General features: G+C 34.4%; 2 protein-coding genes across 3 annotated transcripts; both read right to left on the bottom strand.

Moving 5' to 3' along the window:
- Positions 1–977: 977 nt before the first annotated feature.
- Positions 978–6,304, bottom strand: LOC108998825 (VIN3-like protein 2). Of its 2 annotated transcripts, none has more exons than XM_018975534.2 (5): positions 6,064–6,304; positions 5,827–5,917; positions 4,020–4,695; positions 2,723–3,042; positions 978–2,438 (listed from the first exon to the last, which is right to left on the bottom strand). In XM_018975534.2, exons 2-5 carry the CDS (start codon positions 5,873–5,875, stop codon positions 1,255–1,257), a joined length of 2,229 nt encoding a protein of 742 aa, XP_018831079.1. In that variant the 5' UTR covers positions 5,876–5,917; positions 6,064–6,304; the 3' UTR covers positions 978–1,254. The 2 variants fall into 2 exon arrangements, with proteins under 2 accessions (XP_018831079.1, XP_018831076.1); XM_018975531.2 differs by having other exon boundaries at positions 6,090–6,304.
- Positions 6,305–20,112: 13,808 nt separating this feature from the next.
- LOC108998775 (AP2-like ethylene-responsive transcription factor AIL5) lies at positions 20,113–23,808 on the bottom strand. Its single transcript, XM_018975475.2, has 9 exons — positions 23,282–23,808; positions 22,792–23,140; positions 22,541–22,623; positions 22,120–22,128; positions 21,814–21,902; positions 21,624–21,697; positions 21,388–21,438; positions 21,208–21,284; positions 20,113–21,108 (listed from the first exon to the last, which is right to left on the bottom strand). Exons 1-9 carry the CDS (start codon positions 23,397–23,399, stop codon positions 20,429–20,431), a joined length of 1,530 nt encoding a protein of 509 aa, XP_018831020.2. The 5' UTR covers positions 23,400–23,808; the 3' UTR covers positions 20,113–20,428.
- Positions 23,809–26,500: the final 2,692 nt, after the last annotated feature.

Genomic DNA, 26,500 nt, shown 5'->3' with positions numbered 1-26,500 from the left:
ATGATCCAAACCTGATCTGTACTGCCTAAATAAACTCCTTTGAAGAATGAATTGCCCTCGCCTCACTTGCATCTTGAAACCAGATCAAAGCCTCTTGATCAATATGGAAAGAAGCTATGAATATATGTTGACCAAGAGGTACTTGATGATACAAAAAGTACTGGTTGGCCCTATCTATCCATGCAGATGGATCATGTCCAGAAAATTGAGGAAATTCCAACTTAATTCCCTTGATGAAGCCTCTATCACAATTCTCACGATGTTGAACCTTCCCCGAACCTTCATTAAGCTCTTGAGAATTTATGTTGGTCGTACCATTCCCCTCCGAAGCATTACAAGAAATTCTCGAGATTTGTTGTAACACATCATGAAATCTCTTATCCTGCGTTTCTCTATCCAATCTTGCTGTCTCTTGTTGTTGTAACAACAATCCGATTGCATCCTCAATTTGCTTCTACTGACGTTCTTGCTATTGACGAAGATGATTCACAGAGTCCACAATTTGAGCATAAGAATGCGTCCCTTCCACCATGGCTCTGATACCAATTGTAATGGGCCCAATTACGACTGATTCGAGATAGTCAATCTCCAAAAGGAATCAAGGAGTAGAGAGAGAGAGAGAGAAATCTATTGAATGAATCAAAGTTGATGAATGTTCTCTCCAACTCGAGTATTTGTACCTTCTGTACTTACTTTCAATAAGACATCGTATTACAATTACATTGAACAATTAATGAAATGACTGCATTAACACTTATCTATTCAGTTTCTACTACATAAAGCGACAACATATTGAATTACTAACGTCTTCTTATTACCACACGACACCGTTACCTCAACTTTCCTCACTTCTTCTGCACAACCCTTCACCATACCAACCACACACTCCTCTCAACCTTTCAGAGTTTCCTGCGTCAGAAACTTCAATCAACCTGTATGTACAAAGAACATGGATATTGTTGCCGACTCAAAGAACATGTACAAAGACCACCACATTCATAAGCAATTACGTAAATAAAATGACAAAAATGGAATAATATCCATGTTTGAGACAGACTGCATATAAAATGGAACGAGCGCTAAGCTTCTTACATCGTCATAAGAATGGCATAATGGTGATACGTAAATATAACTGATGGTAGTCTAAATGATGAATGCTAGGAAGGGGGCGGTAAAGAATTAATTTACACAAACCCCGATGGGGCTTGCATTCAAAAGCTCCTCCGTCTAATAGCAAAACCCCTCACAAGACGGTCAATGCCAAAGCTTCATGCAAAATCCTGCTGGCACCACAGATGATCTCTTGCTTGAAATACTTTCTGAAAAGGTGTCCACAAGCTGCTCTGCAAGACATGCTGGATCTTCAAGAAAAGTATCGACAAAAACCTTAACAATCCTTACCTCTTGTGGGGTGGCCCTCAGGCCATACCAAGTCAGGAATTTCTGCCTGAAATTCTTCTCTACGTGTCCCTCACACTCTAACCATCTGATTACTTTCACATAATACTCAAAATCCCTGTCTGAGATACCATTTGCTGCACATTCCCCCTCCCGCCTTTCCATACTTCTCTTTTTTGATGTGCTTCCATCTTGGGGTTCCTCTCCTTTGCCAATCCCATTTTCCAGATCCCTGCTGCAGAATTTGGATCTTCCATTCCTACCTACCGCATCCTTGAGGACTTCCAACTTGCATGGTGTAGTGGGCAAGCCAGCTTCTGACTTGCTGACAAATGGCACACATTCCATCCCCGTCTGAACAGGGGAATTCGACCCATCATCAGTGCTCATGTCCTCGGTAATTTGGTTATCTTGGGAGTTCTTGTTCTCAAGCTCTAAGACATCAGAATTGGGTCCAGAGCCAACTGTCTGCAAAGCATGTTCCTCATCCAACACTGAAACCATATCTGATGGGTTTCTTTCACCCATATCACTGCACAAAGCATCATCACATCCTTTAACAGAAATAAATTTATTGGCATCCTTGCTATAAGTGAGATAAGTATCTGCTCGTTTATCAGCCTGGTCACTATATGGAGTAATGTTATTAGTTTCATCTTCCACCGAGGAAGGGTTAGAAAGGCTACTACAGTTCGTAGCTGGGCTTTCACTTCTTACAAAGTTGTTTAGAACTTCATCATCAGAACTACCTGTTGAGAGACAAACTTCATACATACCCAAATTTCTTGTACCATTAAGTGATACGACTTTAATACTATACTCTGTTGCTGGAGTTAGTCCTGTGACAACAAACTTTGTATTGGGAGCAACAAGTTTACAAGTAGGTTCTGCCGGATAATCCACATCATGAGCCTTTCGATGCCATAAGGTATAACCAACAAGATCTTCTGGTGAAGAATCATCTGAACCCAAAATCACAGTGAGGGATGTTGCATGGATATCTCCAAATCTGACAATATTGGGAGCAATTGAATTTGATTCTGTACATGTTGAAGGGAACAAGACAGAAGAATCGTCACTATTTTCCTCAATTCTCAATAACTCAAGACACCAAACCACATCATAAAAGAAAATAGTTCAAGCAACAAGGAAGGCAAACCACCCTAACTCAAATTTTAAATTGTTAAAGAAAATAGATAAACTTGAATTTTACAGGGAATAGGTAATTATCTGTATGTTACACATGATCACCATATTGCCGGACCACAAAAACCAATAGGTGGTTTTGATGAAACAGCACATACAAAAATAAAAAAAATATTACCTTGGATCACAGGATCAGGCGATGGATGCAAAAATGTATTAGAACGCAAGGAGTCTAGTGACTCCACAGCCAAGCCACAGAGTTTCTGAACTTCCGGTCCTGAAGAAAGCCTATTGACTATACCCCTTCCCATCCTTACAGGTAAACCAGTTAAAGGACCCACATCAGCTTCAAGCTTCCTAACAGCTTCATCCACGATCTCAGAAACCTTTTGATACTTTTCAGTCCCCTTTAATAGCTTTTGGCTTAAGGACACACGATAGCACAGTATGTCAACACGTCTTGTATCCTTTGCTGTCATCAGTTGTTTTCTCCAGCATCTACATACATTTTATGAAATCAAACCCAATCAGACAACACCACAAGTCTGTTTCATCTATGAATAAAAGTTAAGAGTAGTGTAATTTCAATAATGTAGGTACTGTTAAAAATTCAGCCCAGACACAAGTGAGCATTCCATATAAAATTTAAACAAGATATGTTTACTAACATTCAATGTGTTGATATGAGAATAGAAAGTTATTTCTCATAGACCCAGTTCAGAAAACATTCAATGGCACATATCATGTTCCGTAGGTTTAAGGGGAAGAGCAATGTTTGGGTGCAGGCTTAGCAACTCCAAATATAGATATTATAGATTAGGATAATGTAGCAGAGGGGAAAGAGTATGCTTCCACTCAAAAATCTCATTTATACTTCTCAAGAGAGGGTGAGAGTTTTCTTTTTTTTAAAAAATTATCATCAGATCTTTGATAATAACATGCGATGATGTGTATTGTGCTTTCTAATAAAAACAAAGAAGGAGGTGATAGTATATCAATATATCTGCATAACAAACCAAATATTGTCCTGCTCAACCAAATGATGCTTAAACCTATCGTCCATTACATAGAATAATTTGAGGACAGTAAAGGCAAAGAATATGCAACCTTATAATCAGTAACCAACCAAAGTATTAGTCCAAAAAGGTTGCTAAAAGATTGCTCTTCTTCAATAGTGAAAGATCATAACACAAATCTGGCGCCAACATAATATAACTGTGCATTTTCAGCCAGCTAAGGCTGATAAGACCATGAAAACAACATGCAGCACCCATATACCAAGTAACTCGGTTAATTTTAACTTTGTATGTATCCCATGGAAAATAACATGGTCAATGTTGTTAAAGATGGACTTATGCTGGAAAGGAAAGCATCAACAAACATAAATGAAAAAAAAATCTTAAACTGAAGCGCAAACTTAAATAAACTCAACTAACATGAATATAAAAATAGAATTGCCAAATGGGAATATTTACCCAAGCAAATCATTCACTTTCCCACAAGATACACAATAAAAGCTCCCATCAAGTCCAGAACATCGTCCATCTTTGGAAATGCCAGATCTTTCATGTTTTAGAGCACACTCCAGATGGCATGACATGCCACATGAATTACCATGAAATGGAGGGTCTGAGCTGCAAATCAACCACAGGCTAGGATCCTTGTTGTCATCATACCGATAACAGATGCAACATGAACATCTTTTGCAAAACTCATCTACTCGAATTAAGGTAGCTCTGCAAGCTGAGTTTTTGCAATAGATAGTATTACCTAAAGCAGTGCTCCCATCATTGTTAGGAAGATTGTGTGCTGGAGCAGATAGCCGAGAAGGGTGATCAGTTTTTCTCTGCCTTTTGATAGCTTTTTGGCCAAGTGCAGGTGAAGAAGGTTGTTCAAGGTCAATTACAGTCTCATGTCCCCCTGATTTCTTTTCAGATACAATTTTCAGAAGGTTCTCTATGATTTTCAACTTTGTCAAGCCAGTATATTTTCTTTCTTTTCCCATCTCTGCACACAGGATTTGCAAAATCTCCTGACGGCTCCATGACTGCAGCATTTCAGAGGCACCATGTGAGCATGATATTTCATACACGAGTTCCCTCTTCTCCTCCATACTCAACTTACTGCATTTTGATGAATCAAGTGTAGCGCCTAACATCAAGGAAAATGAAAACAAATACCAGTGGACAAACTATAAGAGAAGAGTCAAACAAATCAAGAAAGATAAGTATTTGAACAAGTTTCAAAGATTAGGCAGAAAAAAAAAAAAAAAGTAAAATGATTTGAAAAACAAAATGCAAGAGACCCAAATTATATAATAGGAAAATTGAATCTAAAAAGAAGATGAGATCTTGCAGAAGAATACATAATTAACCATATCACATGCACCCGATTGCAGTCAACTAATATCTATTACCAGACATCTACGAGAGTGATTAGAGAACCTGAAAACCATCAAGTAAATTAAAGAAAATCCATAGGTTACATCACAACAATAATCAAATGGTCCAATCCCATTAACAAAGACCCCCCCCTCCCCCCAACTACGTCAGATATTCCAGGAAATTTATTGGTCGTTGTATGTAACCGGGTAAACTGGCAGTCCCAGGACTAGTTGTGAGATTAAAGGAAAAAAATAATAATTAATTTGACTTTGAAATGCATCTGGCTCAAAACTTTCCTCCGGGTAACCACGTGGGTTTTTTGATAAGGTAGCATGCTAGCGTATACCAACCTGATTATCAAAAAAGGTATTATATAAACCCAAGTATAATATATAAGCTCTCTTCTTTGACATTAAGACATGCCCCCACATAATGCAGAGATAAAATAACATGCAGAGAAGTGACCTCGCTGGCATTATATCACCAGATAAGATGCAGCTAACGACTCGAAACGTTCAACCACCACAGAACAGTTTCCAATATATGACAAAACTTGTAGACCTTCATTTAGGAAGTCATCTAGAAACTAAATCTCCCGAGATAAAAGTGACAAAATTTGATAAACATGGAAAGCAAGAAACTCTAATCAACAACCAGAACGCTGGAAAATCACGAACAGCACAATGTTCCTGCAATCTGACTATCATGCAGGTTACAAATCCTCCAAAAGATTAACCTTTGGCACCTCGACAAGGAAAAAACGAACCCAAACATTCAATGACCAAGACGTAACATCTTCCAAAAATACGAATCCCTAAGAATCAGAGCCCAGAATTAATTAAAAAAAAAATTCTTTTGCAGACAACCATGATTACAAAACAGAGAAAGAAGGGGTTACTCTCGAAAGAAGAATCCATGGCTATTGTCGTTGCCAATGAAGAAACCATTCAGCCCAAAACATTACCACCGAAAATCCCACTTATCTGAACCTGAAAAAGAGAGTTGGAAATCATTCACAGGCACCATTAAAAGATGGTGAAATGATATATATACAATTTTTTTTAAAAAAAATAAAGAGTGAAAATTTGACCCATAAAAGGAAGAAAGAGATTGAAAGGGAATGGAATAACAAAACCGAAAAAAGGACGCTGGAAATCCCACCACAACCAACGAATCCATGACTTCGGACACTCTCTCTCTCTCTCTCTCTCTCTCTCTCTCTCTCCCGGTTCCTCTCCAGTTGGTGGGCTTTTTCTTTAGTTTTCAGGACCCGAAGGCCGAAGCAATAGTGGAAGGAAGAGATTCGAGGAGGACTCGTTCTCCTTGGATAAAATTGGGAAGAGCAGATTGAGATTTTTATTATACAATACGTTTTTAGAGAGAGGGAATGAAAAAAAGGTACCAAAACATAAATACCACTCCCCAGTCTACCTCTACAAACTTACCGGTTAACCACTCCCTGTCTCTATCCGTGAAAAGTCGTGACTCGCATGCAAATTCCTCTGTATTGATAGGACGCTATTAGTTAATTCATATTCATTTCAATAAAAATTTAATTTAAAATAAAAATGAAATAAGACGTGACAAATAACATTGTACTTTTAAATTTTTAATTAAAATAGCTAATTAACATGGTTTGAAATTGATTCCCAAGCTTGCTGTACTTTATGCAGGTCCGTTTAGATTTATAAAATATTTTATCTTGTTTGATTATTATAATTTTTTTAAATTTTTATATAAAATATAATAAATAATTTAACTTTTTTAAATCTTAAAACAATAATAATACTAAAAAATAATATTCTAATAATATTTTTTTCAACATTCTTTCTTTTATCTAAAATTATCTTAACTCATTTTTTAATCCAAACCAACCCTAAGTGTTATATAGGCACAAAAATTGTCAAAATTAGCAGTAAAAGACAATGTCACCTAAAGTGAGACTCTTTTTGTTATATAATTTTCAGGTAATTTTAAGGGTTTATACTATACAATATACCAAAGATCACAAAATGAGTACTGAGAGATAATGTATACAATATCTGTCTTTTATTTAATTATTTATTTTTGCTGAAAAGTTAAGACCCATAATAATAAGAGTGTCAAAAGGCAAAAAGGTGGCTCTATGCATATGATTTTATAAGAGTGTGGTGGCTTCTTCTTTGTTCAATTATAGTGCCCCCCTCATGCCAACCATTGCCTTACCTTATAAGTCTGTTTATCTTATTGGACCCTTCAATAATGTTCTCAACCTTCTTTTCCCATTTCTTGCATTCTTAGCTAAATCTTTCTCTATCTTTTCCCCCTTCTTTTTGGTGTCATTTCTTCCTTTTTTTCTTTTTTCTTTTTTTTCTCTACTTCCAAAGAGACAATTATATGGAAGTAAAATGGTAGAATTATGCAGACATGTCCTGTTTCTTTCTTGAGGGAAAAAAAAAAATAGAGAGAGAGAAAACCCAGTAACTTTTATGAGCTTGCTATGTTTTGGAGGTGTTAAGCAGCTAAGGATAGAGGTCGTCTCGTCCCTTTCCTTGCTGCGTGACGATGGATGCTTACCTTCTTTATACGTACTTCGAACTTTTGCCAGTAAACGAGGCCGGTTATTTTTGTAGAGCTTTGCTACACAATCTTCACCACACTCCACACTCCACACTTTTTTAAATTTTTTAAATTTTTAATATTTTTTTAAATTTTTTTTTTAGTTTATTCTTTTTAAATTATTTTAAATATTTAATAAAAGAAAAAAATAATAAAAATTAAAAATAATGTAGAGTGTGGAGGTTGTATGAATAGTAAGATGTTGGGTAGATTTTTTGATTTTTGTAATATGGGTTTTTTTCTCAAATTCAGTGAAACTTGCCCACAGGATTACCATTATTGCTGTGATCTTAATCCTCGGCTGACCACAGGATATATTCCAATTTTCTGCTCGAGCGTCTGTCTTTTTTTCTAGATTTGAATTTTCATTCTAATTTAAAAGTACGAGAGATCTACAAATAAATTATCCTATAATATTGTTAAATATTTAATTTTAATCCATGTCCAGAGATATCACTTGAATAGTAAATAAGATTAAGTTGAGATGAAATAAAAGTTAAAGATTGAATAAAATATTGTTAGAATATTATTTTTTAATATTATTATTATTTTAAAATTTAAAAAAATTAAATTATTCTTTATATTTTGTGTGAGAATTTATAAAAATTATAATGATAAAATAGATAAGTTGAAATCGCAAACATTTCGTTGGAATTTTCCATATTCTTTTCTTTTCTACGACGCTTAGTAAATTTTCATGAAGCTTCCCAACTTTGAATTTATCAATGGTTTAGAGCTGTCCATTAAATATATATTTCAGATCCAAAGTTTCCAAAAGGATGTCAAACTTTTGATCAATCTCCTAGCCTGTATTTTAGATCTCACTTTGTATCAATCTTCTGATTCGTATAAAAAATAAATTAATCACCATTAACGTACGGGCTAGAGAAATCGAGCAAACTAGATTACTAAAATGGCCCTTGTGATTATTAAAATTGGCAAGATGCTAATCATTCAGCATAAAGTAAAATATATGCTAATCATTCTACATAAAATAAAATGTAAAACTAAAAAATATATATAGCAGAATTAAAGAACTCATGTGGGAGCTAGCTTACGTGACACAGAGCTCATCTGAGATGACATGTGACCTAGCAGCAAAGTTTGGTCATCTAAAAGCTAGCTACGTGGAGGAGCCTAATTTGGTGTTGGATCATAAAAAGAATTTTGAATTGAAATATGGCTTATCGACGGATCGATAGATATAATTATGATCATAAACGAAGAAAATGACTTATATTGATAAAAATAATTAAAAAAGAAGAAGGAGAAAATGACATATGCCTAACAGGCCAAAAGAGATCATTATAAACTACAAGATAACCATTGAGGAGCCGACGCGTTATCAAATGGGCTAGAAAGATTAGACATGAGTGGATTAATAGCCGTGGCTGATCAAGCATATATATCGTTTTCTCGTCGTACTGGGTTTTACAAATTATATATATATATAAAAGTAATGTAACATTAAAGTCGTAGAATGTACAAATATGGTATAGTCATTTTAAAAAAGAGTGAGATCTACGATTAAAAAATTAATTTATTTTCACGTGGATCTCATATTTATTCATTTTTTTAAAGTGACTACACAGTATTTACACATTCACGACTGCAAATATCATTTATATATATATATATATTATATACACACGCCTACTTTTTGGCTACCAGCTGCCTTCCATACGTGCATATATTATTATTATTATTATTATTATTAAAATATATTTCATTTCATTTCGTAAATTAAAATTATAGTTATGACTTATTAATATAAAAATTAATGACATTTAATTTAGAAATATCGATCTAGATGATGATGATCTGCTGCGTGAGAACTGCTTTTTGGCCGCAATTTTTTCATCCATAAATAATATATATAATGCATGCGTACGTACGTACGTACGTATGACGGTATGAGAAAAGTTAACGCGAAATAAAGATTTTTTGAGTGCATGCGTGGTTGTGCTAGAGTCATTTTCACGTCAAAATATTGGAAATTTGGAGCATCTTGAATATAATAGATAAGAAAAATTCTACTCCTAAACTTCATTCACCACATATCAATTTTTTTATGATTTTATTAATTTTATTTTCTTATTAAATATGTATTATATAAATTATGAGTAGAATAATTTAATTATTTTAAGAATAATAAAATATAAAAAAATTTTAAAAAATAAAAAATTTTAATATATGATGTATGAATTTATAAATAGCAATGCTCAATAGATAAACATGAGATAATGCATACCGATGGATCGAGGACTTTGCCAAAGGTTTCAATCATGCACGTGAATACTAATTAAATGCAACTCGATAATTAATGCGTGCCAACTTGTCGTATGTATGGCCGGCACATACTTCCAAATTAAAGTACGTCGACCTCCACTTGCCCATTATATATATATTATAATAATGAAATAAAAAACTACAAAAATTTTTAAACATTATTCTTTCCAAGAAAAAGAAAAAATAGATGAAATGAAATTAGAAATAATTATATGTATCGGTTGGATACTCAACTCTCAAAAAAAGGAAAAATAAAGTCGGAGCAGTACAAAGCAACAAGTACGTACGTACGTACTGTACTTAGAGTAATCACATAACTAGGCTTCGTTTTAGCCACATTTGGGCAAAGAATCGCAAAACGCAGCCCTACAAGATATATCAGATTCCTCTAATTACAGATGGATCAGTTTTTGGCTTTGCTACGTTATCAGGTTCGTCGATTTTTGAAAAGCAACTGTATATAGCAAAGCCAGATATATCGAAAAAATGGACCGATCTACAATTCTGGTCGATTGTATTTTTTATTTTTATTTAATGATTAAATAAGTGATTATTAATAAATTAATTTTTTTATTTTTTAAAAAATATTTAAATATGTATAAAAAAATAATTTTAAAAAAATACACTATTGGATCTACTATCTCGATCCATTTTTTGGATCTAGTACCATTGTCGATCTTTTTAATATTTAAGCGGCCTCTATCTATCTCCTTGCTAAGAGTATTAACATTGTCTTTATCAAACTCATATTTAAAATTTGATTAAAAAATTTCATATTTTTCATAAATTCAAAACCTCTCTAACTATAATTTTACATTGGATTAGTCAAAATAATAATATAATATTATTTTTTTAATAAAATATTTTTAACATTTTCATATTTTGTAATTACACTAACTATATGTTAATTAATAATAATAATTCTTTATTCACATGTTTCAAAACTGAATACAAAAATGAAACTGAAATGATGTTTGAGGGAAGTGAAAACTGTGAAAAATGAAAACTGAAAAACAAAGCAATTGGATAATTTTTACAATAAAATATTACTTTTAAAGATGAACTACTATCTTCAAATTAATTTGAAAATATACTTAAAATTACTATAACTTATAGTTCAAACTTTTACTTTTTTAAGAAGTCAATGTAGATCATTTTATCTACACTTCTTTAAATTTTAAAGATGCATAAGACAATGCCAGTGCTGAACATTAGCATTGGTTTCATCAATTTATTTTTAAAATTTGATGAAAAGTACATATTTTTTATAAATTCAAAATCTCCCTGGCCATAACCCCCCACATTGGATTAGTCAAAATAATAATATAATAATATTTTTTTAATAATAATATTTTAAATTTAATTTTTATATTTTTCAATTACACTAACTATATGTTAATTAATAATTTAATTTGATACTTAAATTATTGTTTCTCAACTTAAATATATTATGGCCCAAAATTGAGAAACAATAATTTAAGTAAATAAAATAATAGTTATAGAGTGTGAACAATTTTCAAATTTGGAGATAAAGTTAAATGTATTGTAGCTCAAAGTTAAAGATTTTAGTGTGTGCTAAATCTAATACAATGATTTTAAATACAAGATAAAATATATTTGCAATCGTGAATTGTGTAACCGCCGCGTAATCGCTTTGTAAAAAGTGAATAAAACATGAGATCCACATGAAAAAATTAATTTTTTAATAGTAGACCACACGCTTTTTCAAATCGATTATGCTGTGTTTACACACTTCAAGGTTGCATATAGAATTATTCTAAGATTGCGTTTGGGAACGTTGCATATAGAATTACTCTAAGACTGCGTTTGGTTTCCAAACTCAGCTGAGTTCAGTCTGACTTTAAGCTAAATCTAACATCTAAATATCAAAATTTTAAATTATCAAACTCATCTCAACTCAAAATCTTCTTATACGTGAGATCTATAATTTTTTTCAACTTAAAATATATTTATAAGTAAGATCCACAATTTTTTTAATTTATTATAAAATGTATTAAACTCATCTTAACATCTAAATATATTTTAAACTCAATTTAGATAGATTATATATAATTATATCTACTATTCAATTTATTATTATTCATAAAAAAATTAATTTAATTAAACTCAACTTAACATCTAAATATAATCTAAATATAAATTTATCAAATTTTAAAGATAATAATCATTTGAAGAATCTAATGACAATGCACTAATAAAGACATTTGTATTCTCGTTATGTCTTTATTTGTTTATAAAAGGTATATATTGGGTTTCGGAGCCTCACCCAAAGCTAAACCGTCTATAAATTGCTGGCTTCAACAATATGCACCAAAAAAAAGGAAAAAAGAAAACAGCTGGCTTCGCATGATGAGTGAATAGGTCGATCATCTTGAGTACGTACGTAGTCATAAATATGGTAGGTTGGCGGTTGGTAATTGGTTCCCTGAGATCATGTTTCATATTAATGGACCGCGCGCGCAGATAACATGCTAGCTAATAATGCAGAACAAGATATACAGCCCCTTTAATTTCTCGCACACAATAACGTACCACAGCTACAAAATTTCATCATGGCCGCTACTTTCGACTCGCTGGGGCCTCCCCCAACTTACGGAAATATATATATATATATATGCTTCAGAGTCTCAGACCAGCTGTTCAAATTTCTAGCACCATGTTACTTTGCCCTATACATTGGTACTTGCTGCTGATTGCCGCTGGAGTTGGTATATAATATATATATATATTTATTATAAAATAAATGTAACGAATTTTAAAAAATCATGTTGATTTATTATTTTATTTTTATATAATCTCTTTATATATATATAGAAGATCCAAGTGTTAGATTGTATAATTTTTTGGTTATTGGGCAAAGGCGTTATAAAAGGAATAAAAAGATAATACATATTCTTTTAAAAAAAATACGAAGAAAAATGCAGCCCTCATTACGGTATCGTGTCAATAATGGCCAATGAGGAAAGGCGACGTAAAAGCACTTCCTTTAAAAGGAAGCTTCTCCTTTCTGATGGATAAGTTAAAGCTTAAATAAGGCTAAAAACCGATATTTATATGCTACGGAAGTGTTTAAATAAAGAAGTACAAATAAAGCATGGATTGAGAATGAAAAAATTTAAATAAAGAAGCATAAATAAAGCATGGATTGAGAAAAATATCGATTTGTATTTTTTATAAAGAATAATGTTATATATAGTTCTAGAGTATTTAAATATCGTGCAGTCTTTAATTTTAAAAAATAATAAAATCTATTATTAAAAAAATTATTTTTTTCATATAAATTATATATTTATTTATTTTTTAAATGACTGTTGATATTTGTATACTTACGATTGTGACTATTATTTCTCTTTTACAAAAAGTGTGCAGGCTAAGATGATGAAGCAATCGGACAATTTATGAGTGCAATACAAGCCAGCTTTTTTGCCAAAAAAGAATAAAGTTTGTGTGTAAGCTTTGAAGTTTTGTAAGCTTGTTAAAGAAGACTTGGTCTGGCTTGCTGATTCAAATCAAGCTTTTCCATTAGCAAGAAATAATTGAAGTACGTACAGTTCAAAGTTTGTCCTTTTTATCGTTGCGGTTGAAAGTAGTAAAGGTACCTAAATAGAAACTAAAGACCAAATTAATAAGCATTTTCTGTGGGTAAAATAAAAGGAAAGAGGAGAGGTTGAATTCAATGATTCTAGTTCTAAGAACTTTTTATCATTTTCAGTTTTATGCATTTGTACCACACGATTTAAGCAATTAACTCATAATATTCATAAGTACTAAAACTAGGGTTGCAGAGCAACTATAGTTTCTGGAAAAATGATAAACAGACAACCATTTACGTAATTTTTTACACAATTCTTTTAATTAGGGATATTTTTATAAAATCATTTATAAAAATAACTTCATTCCATATACTTACCATCAATTTAAAACATAAATATATAAAAACTATTATTATAAAAACTATTAGGTGTATCATTACTCATAGTTCTTTGTCTGTCCTGAAATTCAGATGTAAAGATTCAGCTACAGACTTCAAGGAAGTAAGAGACCATAAGTAGTGTTGGCTACCGATCATGTCTGTTGGTTTTGTGGGAATATCCACTCTTTTTTGCTTTTTCGCATCTTTACACGAACAAAAAGCCCAAAGGTCTTCTTTTTGGTTTTTTGTTTTGTTTTGTTTTTTTTTTAATGTAATTTTCTTTTTGACACTTTTGTCATGCCATGCGGTTTCTCGCCACTTCCAAGTCTTCCAGGATGCAAAGCTCATGAGGACTTTGAATGCTGTTGTTTGTCAAGCCCATTTTCATTACTCGTCAAAATTTGCGGTCAAATATGTAGGCCCATTGACCGCTTCGAGGAAATTATATTAAAGAAAAGCAATGTGCTAGCCCTTTATTTTAAACATGAACAAGCCCGTAACGCATTGACCACGTCAAGTGGACAAAGGGCACCATATACTTGGCGCACGAATGAAGCATGTCTTAATGCCCCTTGAGCACGCAAATATTAACAATTCCCTGATGAAATCTCTTAACTCTGTTCTAATGATTCCTTCCATTATGTTCAGAGATAAGCCAACTCAAACAAAACAAAAAAGAAAAAACATGCCAAGTTTGGCACAAATCATTCAAACTCCAAATTGCCAATTCACTCGTCCATTTGTTGAAATATCTCTTTCACACTATCATTAGCCGACCGTTCTTAAAGGGTTTGTGGTATTTTTGACGTTGTTCAAAGATAAGCCAAATCAAACCCAAAAAAGTCGTCCGAAGTTGGGCAAAAATCATTCAAGTACCCAATTTCCAACCCTCTCTAGTCAACTACTTGCTAAACTATCTATCTTTAAAACCATGATTTCATTCGACGACCGGTTTCTCTTCAAAGAACGCGTTCTCTTATTTCAACATTAAATGTGTAAAGTTTTGTTAGAGTCAATGAGGTTATGATCTGGATATTTGGGTATCATTTGATTACTTGGATTGAAAAGGTTCATTTACACTGGGCAATCAAACCAATTGTTAGCCCAACCCATTTTCTCACTTTTGCAATCATATTGACCCTAAACAATGCACTTGGATCAATAGACAGACTATATCACTACTTGTTGGGTTTTGTCTTTGGGTCAGCAGTGAACTGGTTTTTTTGGGCTTATTCTGCATAAATACTACAGGGGCGCTGCCATAAAAGTAAAAGGATTGCATCGACGGTATATTCTCTGCACATCAAATAAGGAAAAAAAAAAATTGTAATTAAATTGCATTGATAAATTAACGCATGCAAAGTGCTCTGTTGTTATATACATTATACAAGACTAAGGAATAAAAAGAATACAAAATACAAAAAAGATAATTGAAGCGGAAATATGCCGATTGTAGCTAAAATGAGCCGTGTCCTGATTGTATTTGCCAACTCGAGTTTGAGAGAATGTTAGTATATCTAAGAATATTTTTACTATATTTCAAAATATTTTTATGATTCAATGTATCTTAGAATATTATTTTATTATATATAGATTATTCTTAGGTCGGAATATTTTGATATTCAGTCTTGATTGTTTATGTAATTAGAGTAATTTTATATATAACCGTAAAATGCGTAAACGTCGCGTAATCGTTTTGAAAAAGAGTAAGATTTATTATTAAAAAATTAATATTTTTTTTTCTTGTGAGTGTACTTGCTAATTATATATTCTTATGTACTTGCTGTTGGTCTATTTAACTATAAATAAGCTTTTCCTGTAAATGAGCAGACAAATTTGAATCACATTTTTCTACAAAAACTTTGTAAGATTCTGTTGTTTTTTTTTACCTTTTGCCACCTTCCTAGAATCCTAAACATTAAAGTGAAAGAATAAGTTTCTATTTTTTCTCGTTGAAAGAATAAGTTGATTTTAACTGGGAAAAAGCCAAAAGATCCTCAAAAAAGAAACACAAAATGACGTGCGGGATAACAAGAAAGTCTTCGACCAACAAAGCTGGCAACAGAATACGAAGTTAATTTATATGTTATATATATAGTGAAAATTTTATATATCACACTATTATTTTATTAATTTTATCTTATAATATAAGATGTGATATATTTATAATCATTCGATGATCATTTATTAAATATTTTTTTATCATTTAATGATGATAAAAATTATGTCACATTTTACATAATAAAATAAAAATAAGATAATAATATAATATATAGTATTACTTATATATATATATATATAAAAGATTGAATAGTCATAAAATAATAGTTTGTATTTTAACGGAGATGCCATACTGCATATACAAGGAATTAACGGTCCTCGGCGATCATGTGCACAAATTAATCAGCACCAGTACTACTTCAGACTATATATATATATATATAAGCAGATCACGATATTCTCTCTAGCTAAGATGGACAAGCTGCTATTAACACCCGTCCTATCAAAGGAAGGTCACTCAAAAGGGATTCCAACTCCAATATTCAAGCATACGTACCGCATGCTTCGCGGATCAGTGAGCCAGCACGTGCGGGCCTCATTACTGCCTGATTATTATAATTTCCAACTATGTGCACCAATGATTATATATAATAATTACCATCTACTAGGCATGAATAGTTAAATTAAAGATATATAACTACTACTGTTTAATGTGTCCCTTCCGCTAGCTCCATACATGCATGATTCCTTGTTTGCATTCCACCCGACTACTCCTTCCTTCGTGATCATGATTAAAATAGCACAAATTAACAGTAGTTTTCGTTGCTAAGATACTGATTTTGGGGCTTCCAATATTTATAATAGCGGTCAAAGGCATCACAGGAAGAAAAGACCAGAAGTCATCAAGTGTGGCCGACATCACTTGTTTGTAGGCAAAATAAAAGGGAAACACGGATTGAGACTAAACTCAGAGAAGAAGATAAAGAAAAGGCCAAAGGGGTCCCCGGCCCCCTTGAGGTTTAAACTTTAAAGCTAAGGGAATAAAGAAAAGCAAAAGGGTTATCTTTTGCAGCATTGCATTTGACTATACTTGCTAGGCGCTGCTGCATGCATTTTAATTAATTAAAACGTAGCCTTTTCAGGAAATGCCATGTGCCGGTGATCAAGTAGTAGTGGTACTTGTTTTGAAGAAATTAAAAACTACTTTTAACTATTAGAGGCATGCAGTACCAGTACTACTAAAGCTACAAAGTGTTAATTTGGGTTATCTTCCACTAGTACGTACTTTAATGACAAGGCAATATTATCATTAACAGACGTTAGTGGGGTCGTCGACGTCGAACCAGTAAGTACTACTATCATCAATAGTACTTAGCAAAGAATCATATGTTTCAAGTACTGTTCTCTCAAGTTCTCCGTTATGATTGCATGAAATTTGTTTATAATTGAAATACTAATTATAATGGATGAGTTTCTTTTTAATCTTATTACTTTAGAAAGTATGGTTTGAAATCGTCACTTATTTTAAAAATTTTAAATCGATAAAAAAAATAGATTTAATTATTTATCAAATATTACCGTCCATCAAAATAACGATATATAATAAGACCCTCACATATGAGATTAGTGTAATGCCAAGTTTTGCTTGGTTAAAGTATACGACGACATTGCCTAATTTACGCCTATTAAAAGCTAGACAGATGTAGGGCTAGCTGCACCAGTGGAGCCGTAAGTTAGAATATTATGCAGCACGTGGACCTGGGTTTTACTAGTACTGATCACAAAGCAATTTATATGTCAAGTAATACGACAAAGTTAAGCAATTTTAACTTTCTATTGTATTAAAGCATCCATATATAATATCCCAACAATTATATAATTGGTTAAATACAGAATTTGCCCGACAGACACCTTAATATATTCCAACATGTGTGCGGCCAGAATAATAAATAATGAGATATTAATATTTGTCTGAATGCATACTATCGAGTAATATTAAATTTAATATTAAGTTGTACAATTTTCATGTATTCGTTTTAAGAAAAAAACAAGATTTCTTATTAAAAAATAATTTCTTTTTATGTAAATCTATTTTCTTATTAAAAAAAGTGCAAAACATACCTAGCATGCAATGTATGGACCGCTGGGCAGCATTGATTTGTCCATAATGTAAATTGATCGGCTATCATATTCGAGATACTGTACGCACGTCACCTCAAAATCACGTGTTACTATTTCTCTAAAGGTTTATTATTGAAGGAACAACTTGTGACAATGTGAAGCTATATTATTGGACAATGTGAATCTATATATATATTATAATATAATGCTAACACTGACTCGGCCAAGTACTTTAAATATTTCTGAAACATTGTTGTAAAATTCACCTAACCTTTTGAACAAGTTTCAAACGATATGAATCATTCGCCCATATTATTTTTATCAATAAATGTTTTTATTATTATTATTATTATTAATTAGAGCTAGAAGGAAAAGAAAAACAGATGTGATACATTTTCAAACATAAATCCCAAACTTATTTTAGAAATTAAGCATACTCTCGTGATCAATTTAAACGCGATCGAGCAATAATAACTTCTTTAATTGATGAACATCTATACGCTTGAGTGCTTGAGATATATATGATTTATAGCTAAAGATCAAGAGGGTCACAATCTGATCAGTAGCTGATAAAAATTAAAAAAATTATCCTTATTAGGATATTCCTTTCCTTTCATTTCATTTCCTTTTCGTTTCCCCATCATTTCGAGCTCGGAGGGATGTTACTGCAAAGATCAAGGGTTCAAAGAGAGGCATATAAGGAAAATAAACATATATATATATATAGTACTATATATATAATAGTGAAAACATTATTTGGATAGATAGAAGGTGGGTCAAAACCGTAGTCAAAGATGAGGGCACGTTGGTGGGGTGAAGATCTATCCAATGAGCGCCGAAAGGTGCAAAGGACAGTCATCATCTAATACGGGGTTACAAGAGACAAGAAAGGACATTATTTTTTGAATTCAACCTCTTTCCATTTTGAAAGGCACTCCGAATAAAAGATGTACAGTAAGGTGGGTTTTGTGTCTGTCTTATTAATGTTATATATTATTATTGTTCGTCTATGTTAGAAAGTCTATGCTCTTGCTTTTGGTCAAGGTTGTGGCCCTCCCGCTCTTAATTAAGTAAGAGCCCAATAAAATGTCTTTTTGCCTTTTGCTTTTTTATTTTTTCCTGTTGGGGGGTGGGGGGTGCGCATTAAAGAATTTAAGACAAACTGATCAATCTAGTAAACGCTCTCCTAAAATCACCATTTCAATCGGACGAACACGACTAAACCATCTTAATTGCATGCATATTCATTAATTAATATATATATATATCAATTAATACAGCTTCCTGAAGTATATATTATATCTAATGGCCGCTAGGAGCATTCCTATAAATTAAAACCAGCATATTATATAATTCATTATGACACAAGAACCTTTTTTACTCTATGTTCGAAATATGCATGCATGCTCGATTAATATTGTCCTTGGTCGTCAAAACAACGCGCCTGTTACACCACTATGCTTGTCGACTGCCAATCATCTGAACCCATTTGCAATTGCCGCGCCTAAAACATCCCATGCCATGCAGGAGTACTTTCACTCTCCGTAGCAAATTCAAGCCTTGATCAAATGCTACACGCACAACACAAATGGATTTCTTGTCTCCATATCTTTCGAATCAACCTAACTAACTTATATAGTACTACTCCATCTGATCAACTGCTTGGTGAAGCAAATATATATCCTTGATGAGTACTTGCTCTATACCAATCTGGACTATGTAATCATATTATAAACATGTATGATATATCCAACCATATTAATTTATACTTCCAATGGATAACACTAGCTAGAACATGAATTGATTTAAAGACCCATTAATTCTTTGAATGCAATCTAATTCTTCCACCGGTTAAGGACTTATATATGCAAGTTGCAGCTTGATCTTTAACGATCTTGATCTCCGTAGACTAGTCAAGGAAAATAAATTCGGATCTAATTGATTGAACCCAATATTATTACCCGTTTTCTATTTTATATTCTACAGCTTTCATACAACGAGATTTTGTTGTTTGGACTACTCAGGCTCTCCTGATCACGTGTATTCCTGTTTTTAGACTAATGCAATCTCGATTAGAAGAATAAGAGTGATCAACGGACGGAATTATGTGACAGTAGTGTTATATGCCGCATCACGTAATGAGGCATTTTCGATCTATAAGCCAATATCCTATAGTGAATGGAGGCCCGTCATTGTCAAATACTCCAGCAAGATGACCCTAAAAAGTACGACACGGCAACAGATCGAGAGAGTGCTGAAATTTTTCACATTGAAAATTTAATACCAACATTAAGATGGAAGGATTACAAAAGTATTCTTTCCCGTTATACCCATGTAAATCATGTCAGAAGAGGCAAAATAATAAAAATGGAAAAGCCAGAAAAAGAACCACCATGAACATAAAAAAGAACTTCAGTCAGTACAGTGTCAACTAGCTCTGCTCCTACGAATTATGATTGTCAGTCCGCCACTCTATTTTCAACTAAAGTTGAGCCCCATATGCTTAATTTATTAACACTTTAATTTTCCCGGGTTCTCGTCCCCTGATCTTGTGCGCTCATTCTATGCCAAAAATTGGCGTCTGAAAAAGAGTTGGCTTTGCATGAGTTTGGAATGTGTGCAGAGCCGGGCCAATCCAGCTGCTTCCATAACTGGAGGAACTCTCATTATAACCATTAATGTTACTACTTATGGCAACTGGTGTGGCATATTGGATTGGAGTAGCATTGTTCTGATGCTGAGCATAACCTCCATTGAAGAACCCACTACTGCTTTCGTTGGCAGAGCTGGGAGTTGCAGAAAAATCCATGCTGAAGGGTAGTGTGGTGTTGCTGTGATAGGCGGAACCATTGACCGAACACTGGAATAAATGTGGTGCAACGCTAGCGTTCTTAGCATTGTTAAGAGAACTGTTCTGGTAACCAAGAAGGGACCAGTAATCTGATGGGTCTTGTTTGATGGGTATTGCAAAGCTTAAGGCAGAGGTCGAGGGCTGCGATGCAAATGCTACGGAGGACGCCGAGGAAAGATCTCGGTCGTCCGATCGGCTACCGTCAATGCTCTTGCTATCAGAAACGGACTCCGAAGAAGTCTTTGATTTGCCTCCACCGATGGGAAGATTGCTGTTGGCAATGCTCTTAACGTCATAGCGGCTCATGTCAAAGTTGGTCACAGCGTTAAGGCCTCTGAATTTGATTGCAGCAATGTCATAGGCCTCAGCTGCTTCTTCTTGGGTGCCTGTTTAACCCCAAACAAAAACAACAGAGAACCTATCATATACAAATAAGACAATAAACAGACAGAGCAAATAAGGTTAGCGAAAGAAAAGAAGCTCACTGAAAGTGCCGAGGTAAAGATCTTTGTTGCCGGCAACTCTTCCTATTCTTGCCTGCCATCTACCATGTTGATGGTGCCTGATCATAAAGAAGACGATAAATAAAGTAAGCACATTAATTTAGCTACTACTAATACAGACAAAATATCTTGAACAAAGAACGAGGGAATAATGTAGCAAACCTCGTGACGCCTCTGTAGATAGAGGCTCCTCTGGAAAACCCACTACTTTTCCTAAACATAAACAAAGGAAAAGGAAAAAATGTATCAGCGACACCTTTTACATCATCCACTACTACATCGATACAAGACTAGCAACTGAAAGTATTCGAAAAAAAAAAAAAAAAAAACCATGAGAAAGGAAAACGGTGGCTAAAAGCAAATCAAAATATATTTTTTGATCGAATGGTATATTTTACCTTCGAAGAGAAGCAACAAACTCCTGCCTGCTCATGTTTTTCATATCTTCCAGTTCTTTCTCATAGTTAGAAACCTTTAGAAAGTAAATAATAATAATAATAATAATAATAATAATTAGAAATTCGGATCCAAACGGCGACCTAGGAAAAAAACAAAAGGAAACTAGATCGTCAACGAGTACAAACTCACTGGGAAATTGGTTGTAGTGGTCTTGCCCCAGTATTTGAGAGCTGCCAGATCATAAGCTCTTGCAGCTTTCTCTTCTTTATCATAACCACCTAAAAAAACAATTATTGGCAGAATGAGATCCTTGAGGAATCTAAGCCAGATTAGATTACACATTCATGCAAAAAGGAATCTGCCACAGTAAACAAAATCTAAGGTCACCTCGTACTACTAGCGTTCACGAAAGTCCATTTATGTCGATATAGTAAAAACAACATGATGGCGATAATTATGTAGAATTACTATTTACTTGCAAGAGAGAGAACTCACCCAAATAAACTGAAATAATGATGATATTATGAGCACATCCATGATGGTAATCATCCGTCGTGTACATGCCACGCAAAGGAACAATCAAAGAAACAACAGAAGCCACATCAGAATCTTCGCCCTAACATTAAATGCGCACTATATCATAATTCACTAGGGGAAACTTAACGCGCGCCTATGGAGCACAGAGAGCCCGTACAGGAGACCCAATCTGAGCCCATCGTCATGTTCCTTGAGATGCGCACCGAGTCCCATTAATTCCGGTCACAGAGGGACACAGGTACCTCGTCCGTCAGGACCATTCTCTTTGAAAAGTCTCAGAAGCTGATCTCGTGGACCCATGGACCCAGATTACAGTACGCCCCCAAGGCGCACGTTAGAAACCGTTCCGAAACCCTAAAAAACAAGGGAAAAAAATTACCTTGTCTTCCTTTCCGACTTTGCCCTTCTCTTCTGCTACTGTTGTCCCACAGATGAGCTTCATATCTACCCGTCCACCGATGCCTAGTATTTTTTTTTTTCATAAACGAAAAAGGACATTTTTTAGTCATTTTATGTTCTAAAGAACCTCGAGCCATGATGAGGAGGATGAGCTAAAATAATTAAGCAAAAACAAAACACTACTTTTTTCATTTTATCTTGGTTTTAAAAATTCCTCCAGTATGAATTTACCGGGTGACTCCGCGGTAGACGGACGTACGTTGGCCAAACGTGTCTACGGTTTTCTTGGGCGGCAGGTCAGCTGGAGCCACCTGCTGCTTTTGGGCTTGGGTTTTCTGTTGGGTGGAGAACCCTCGGAGGAAGCTAGCGGCTATGGTCTTGAGCTCAGAGTCGTACATCTCGGGCTCGCACATAGTCACCGTCATGGGAGTCTCGCTAGAAAACTGAGCCAGCGGTGCAGTTTCGGCTGTGACGGTGGAGCAGCCGAGAAAGTCCTCAAGCTTCGGACCGGCAGTGAACATGGAGAGGTCGGTTGCACCAGCAGTTGCATCTTCTTCTGGCCTTGCGTCGACAACAGTACCTGCGATAGAATAAATAAAAAAGAAATAAGATAGGATATGATCGAACAAGGATACGTATCGATCGGTCTCTACGTCATGTGTGATTATGTCGGCATGCATATGCGTGGGGACGTTGGGAGAGATGGATAGAGATGTTGAACCTGGGGTGGAGGAGGTGAAGGCTTGGAAGAGGGAGAGTGGGGACGAGTCAGAGGGCAATTGGGAGTTGGTGTAGTTGGAAAGAGAGAAGCCGAGCCAGTTCTGAGGAGAAGAATCCATGTCGTCGATGAGAGTGAAAGAGATGCGTGGGAGGGTGTGTGGGTTTGGGGTTTTCTGTCTTTGGAAATAGCAAAAAATACTTCTTTTAACTCCTAGAGAGAGATTACGGGGAGAGGTAGGGAGGGTTAAGAGTCTTAAGACCCTTGTGAGGAGGTAAATGGGTAAGGAAACGGGCTGAGGAATGTCACAGATATAGAGGTAGAGGTAGAAGAAAGAGATGAAAAGGGGCAGAGAGAGATGCACCGTGCACGAGGATCGAAGCTATTTCACTGAGATAGGAAAATGAAAATGATTCATGCAAACAAACAGTAAGAAATAGTTTTTATATGCCACATTAATTGAGGGGTTTTGAGATAGCAAAGCAAGTGGAAGCTTTTCATGGGACGCTTAGGCGGTGTGTGCCCTTCTCTCTCTCTCCCTGTATATATCTTCTTTGACCGACGAAACTAAAGCATATTTATTCTTATTTATCTAAAGGAGAGAAAGAGAGAGATAAGGGAGAGAAGGAGAGAGTGTGTGGATATGAGATGTGTATGACAGAGGGGAAGCAAGAGGGAAGAGGAGGGGACACGGTGACCCCTGAAGAGAAGGTTGTATCCAAATCATTTCAATTGGTCCTACGTGTGCCGCGTGTCCCTTTCTTTTGTCTTCTACAAAGCCAAAACAAAACAAAAAAAAACCTCCCTTTTTTGGCTCCATAAAATCGACAACCCAGATCATTCTCCTCCGCGTTTAATCATCAAAGCAAGTTCTTATCATTTGAACTTCTAAATCAAAAAATAAAAAAGAGTGATAAAATTGGTCTAAAGTGTGTGTATATATATATATATATGTTTATATCATTCACATATTGAGAATATAATTATCATAAGGAATTAACATCCTTGATCGGTTGATTGCTTGACGCGTTATCCCATGTGACAAAATTATTGAATTAGAACAGTGCATGGGGGGGGGCGTTGTAAGCAGGTGAATGTGGAAGATGGGAGTAGAAGTTGTTTGTCACAGTACTCGTACTGTACGTACGGTGACCTTAATAGGATCCAAAGCATGATATATATATATATACGTCTGTATATTAATACATATATTGTATCTATATACACACACGAGTACAACTGAAGGAGGCATGGAGCTGGGGGAGTTCTGCTACCTTTCTGCGAGAGGATAGAGCCTGATATCCACGTGCATGCATGTCGCCGACTTGACACGTTTGCAATAGAAAACAATAATGTTTTCTTCCAAAATTTAGTACACGTGTCGGCTGAGTCCTGAAGATGCCATGTTGCATGTGATCACCTGCAGATTTGTGGTTAGTTAATATATTTTTCTGTGTAGAGATATGCGGTACTGGCCTAGAGTACAACCCATCGGGCCATCTCACGAAGAAAATAATAGAAAAACAGCAAACTGAGTACAGTAGAGGTGATAGGTAGTTAGCTGGGGAATGGCCGGTCGCTGGATTTTGCTTTCAAGGACGTGTCTATCGGCCTTTAGCCATCCAGCTAGCTTGCAGTTGCAGATCTGTGCGTTCAAAGTTTCAAACTACTCCCCTATATTTCGATTATCTCTAAAATAATATATAGAGATTCAAATTTATAAGACTCTGCCATGCATGGACTTTAGATTTCGCTAATCTACATGATTTAATTAGCATGGTTGCAGATTGTACACACGATAATTCTTTAACAATTCTCCCGTGAAATATATTGTAAAAATTAAATTATGTCGCAGTACCATTTGATCCGATGACTTGTCCTTATATATATATATATATATATATTATATAACCCTAGTTGGAATAAAAAACAAATGGTATCCATGTTTTTTTTTTTTTTTTTAACTCCACCCACGTTCTGATATCTTTAATTATTGAGCAGTACAAACTTGCTCAGAGGGGGGAAAAAAATAAAAAAAGAAAAAGAAAATAGTGATTAGGTATGAGGCAGTGGAAAACAGCAGGCGGCAAGACCTTAAAACCCGGATAAGAGTTAAAACTGCTTTTACACTAAGGAAGGAAGCAGAAAAAGCAAAGTCAGGAAAATATAAAAGGAAGATGAGAAAAAGGAAATTAGGGAAAGCAGATTGGCAGAGACTTCGGCGGGAGTGTGTTTACATTTGATTTTGATTCTGATGGTCCCTGCTGTAAGCAACATGACCATGCACTGTGAAAAGCTAATTAATTAATAATGTAAGGAGCTGCTTGCTTAGCAAACAAATAAAATAAAATAAAAGGGAGAAATTGGCTGGCTTTCGATCGTAATCCAAGGCCAAAATGCTGTCCCGCGGTCAAACTATCATGTATAAATTAAAAAGGGAGAGTGGGTTCTGCGGACAGTGAAGCGAATCATATCTCACGTTCGCTGCCTCAATATTTTTATATTATTACTTGATGATGATCAACTCTCTTTTTCTTTTTTTTTTTTAAATTTCTTGTTATATATAATAATTATTAGTGTTGAACAATATTCTTTATTATTCTTTACATTCTGTGTATGGGAAAGGTCTATTGTCTGATCCAATATATCGTTTGAGAAATGTGTCTTTTTGTGCGGACATGTGGGTCCAACAGTGTTGATGTCGATTCTCCTTCGTGCGATGATGATGGATTGAGTTTTGATAAGACGTACTAATGGAGTCAACAATATCGGAATTAAATATTAATTAAATACATGTCTTGATACTCCCAACTTTGTTAATGGGCTTGGCCAGCTTTTGCATGAAATCGGGGAAGAAATATTTAGTTTTCAATTTATGGATACTTTTTTTTTAATGTTTTTTAGTCTCTTTTAAAAAAAAAAAAAAACTAAGTAGCTTTTTTTTTTTTTAATCAACATCATTCATTGATAACTTGTTCTAATACAATAATCGGAGATAGTTAGGAGGATTCTCAATATGAACTACACAGTTTGTTACAAATAAGGCATAAAATACATTGTGTGCCTAAATTGACAGTGTACGTATTTAGCCATAGAGGCTTGAATATCTTGCTCATGAGCAGTTATTGCCTCTGCTATAAGTGGATCAGGAAAAGAAACTTGTTTCTTCCTCAAAATAGCCAGCAAATTTCCTTCCTCGCCTCTAACAACAACACCCATCCC

Source organism: Juglans regia, chromosome 11 (assembly GCF_001411555.2).
Source record: "Juglans regia cultivar Chandler chromosome 11, Walnut 2.0, whole genome shotgun sequence".
Lineage (NCBI taxonomy): Eukaryota > Viridiplantae > Streptophyta > Magnoliopsida > Fagales > Juglandaceae > Juglans > Juglans regia.
Note: the sequence above shows the minus strand (reverse complement) of the source record. Positions and strands in the feature narration are given on the sequence as shown.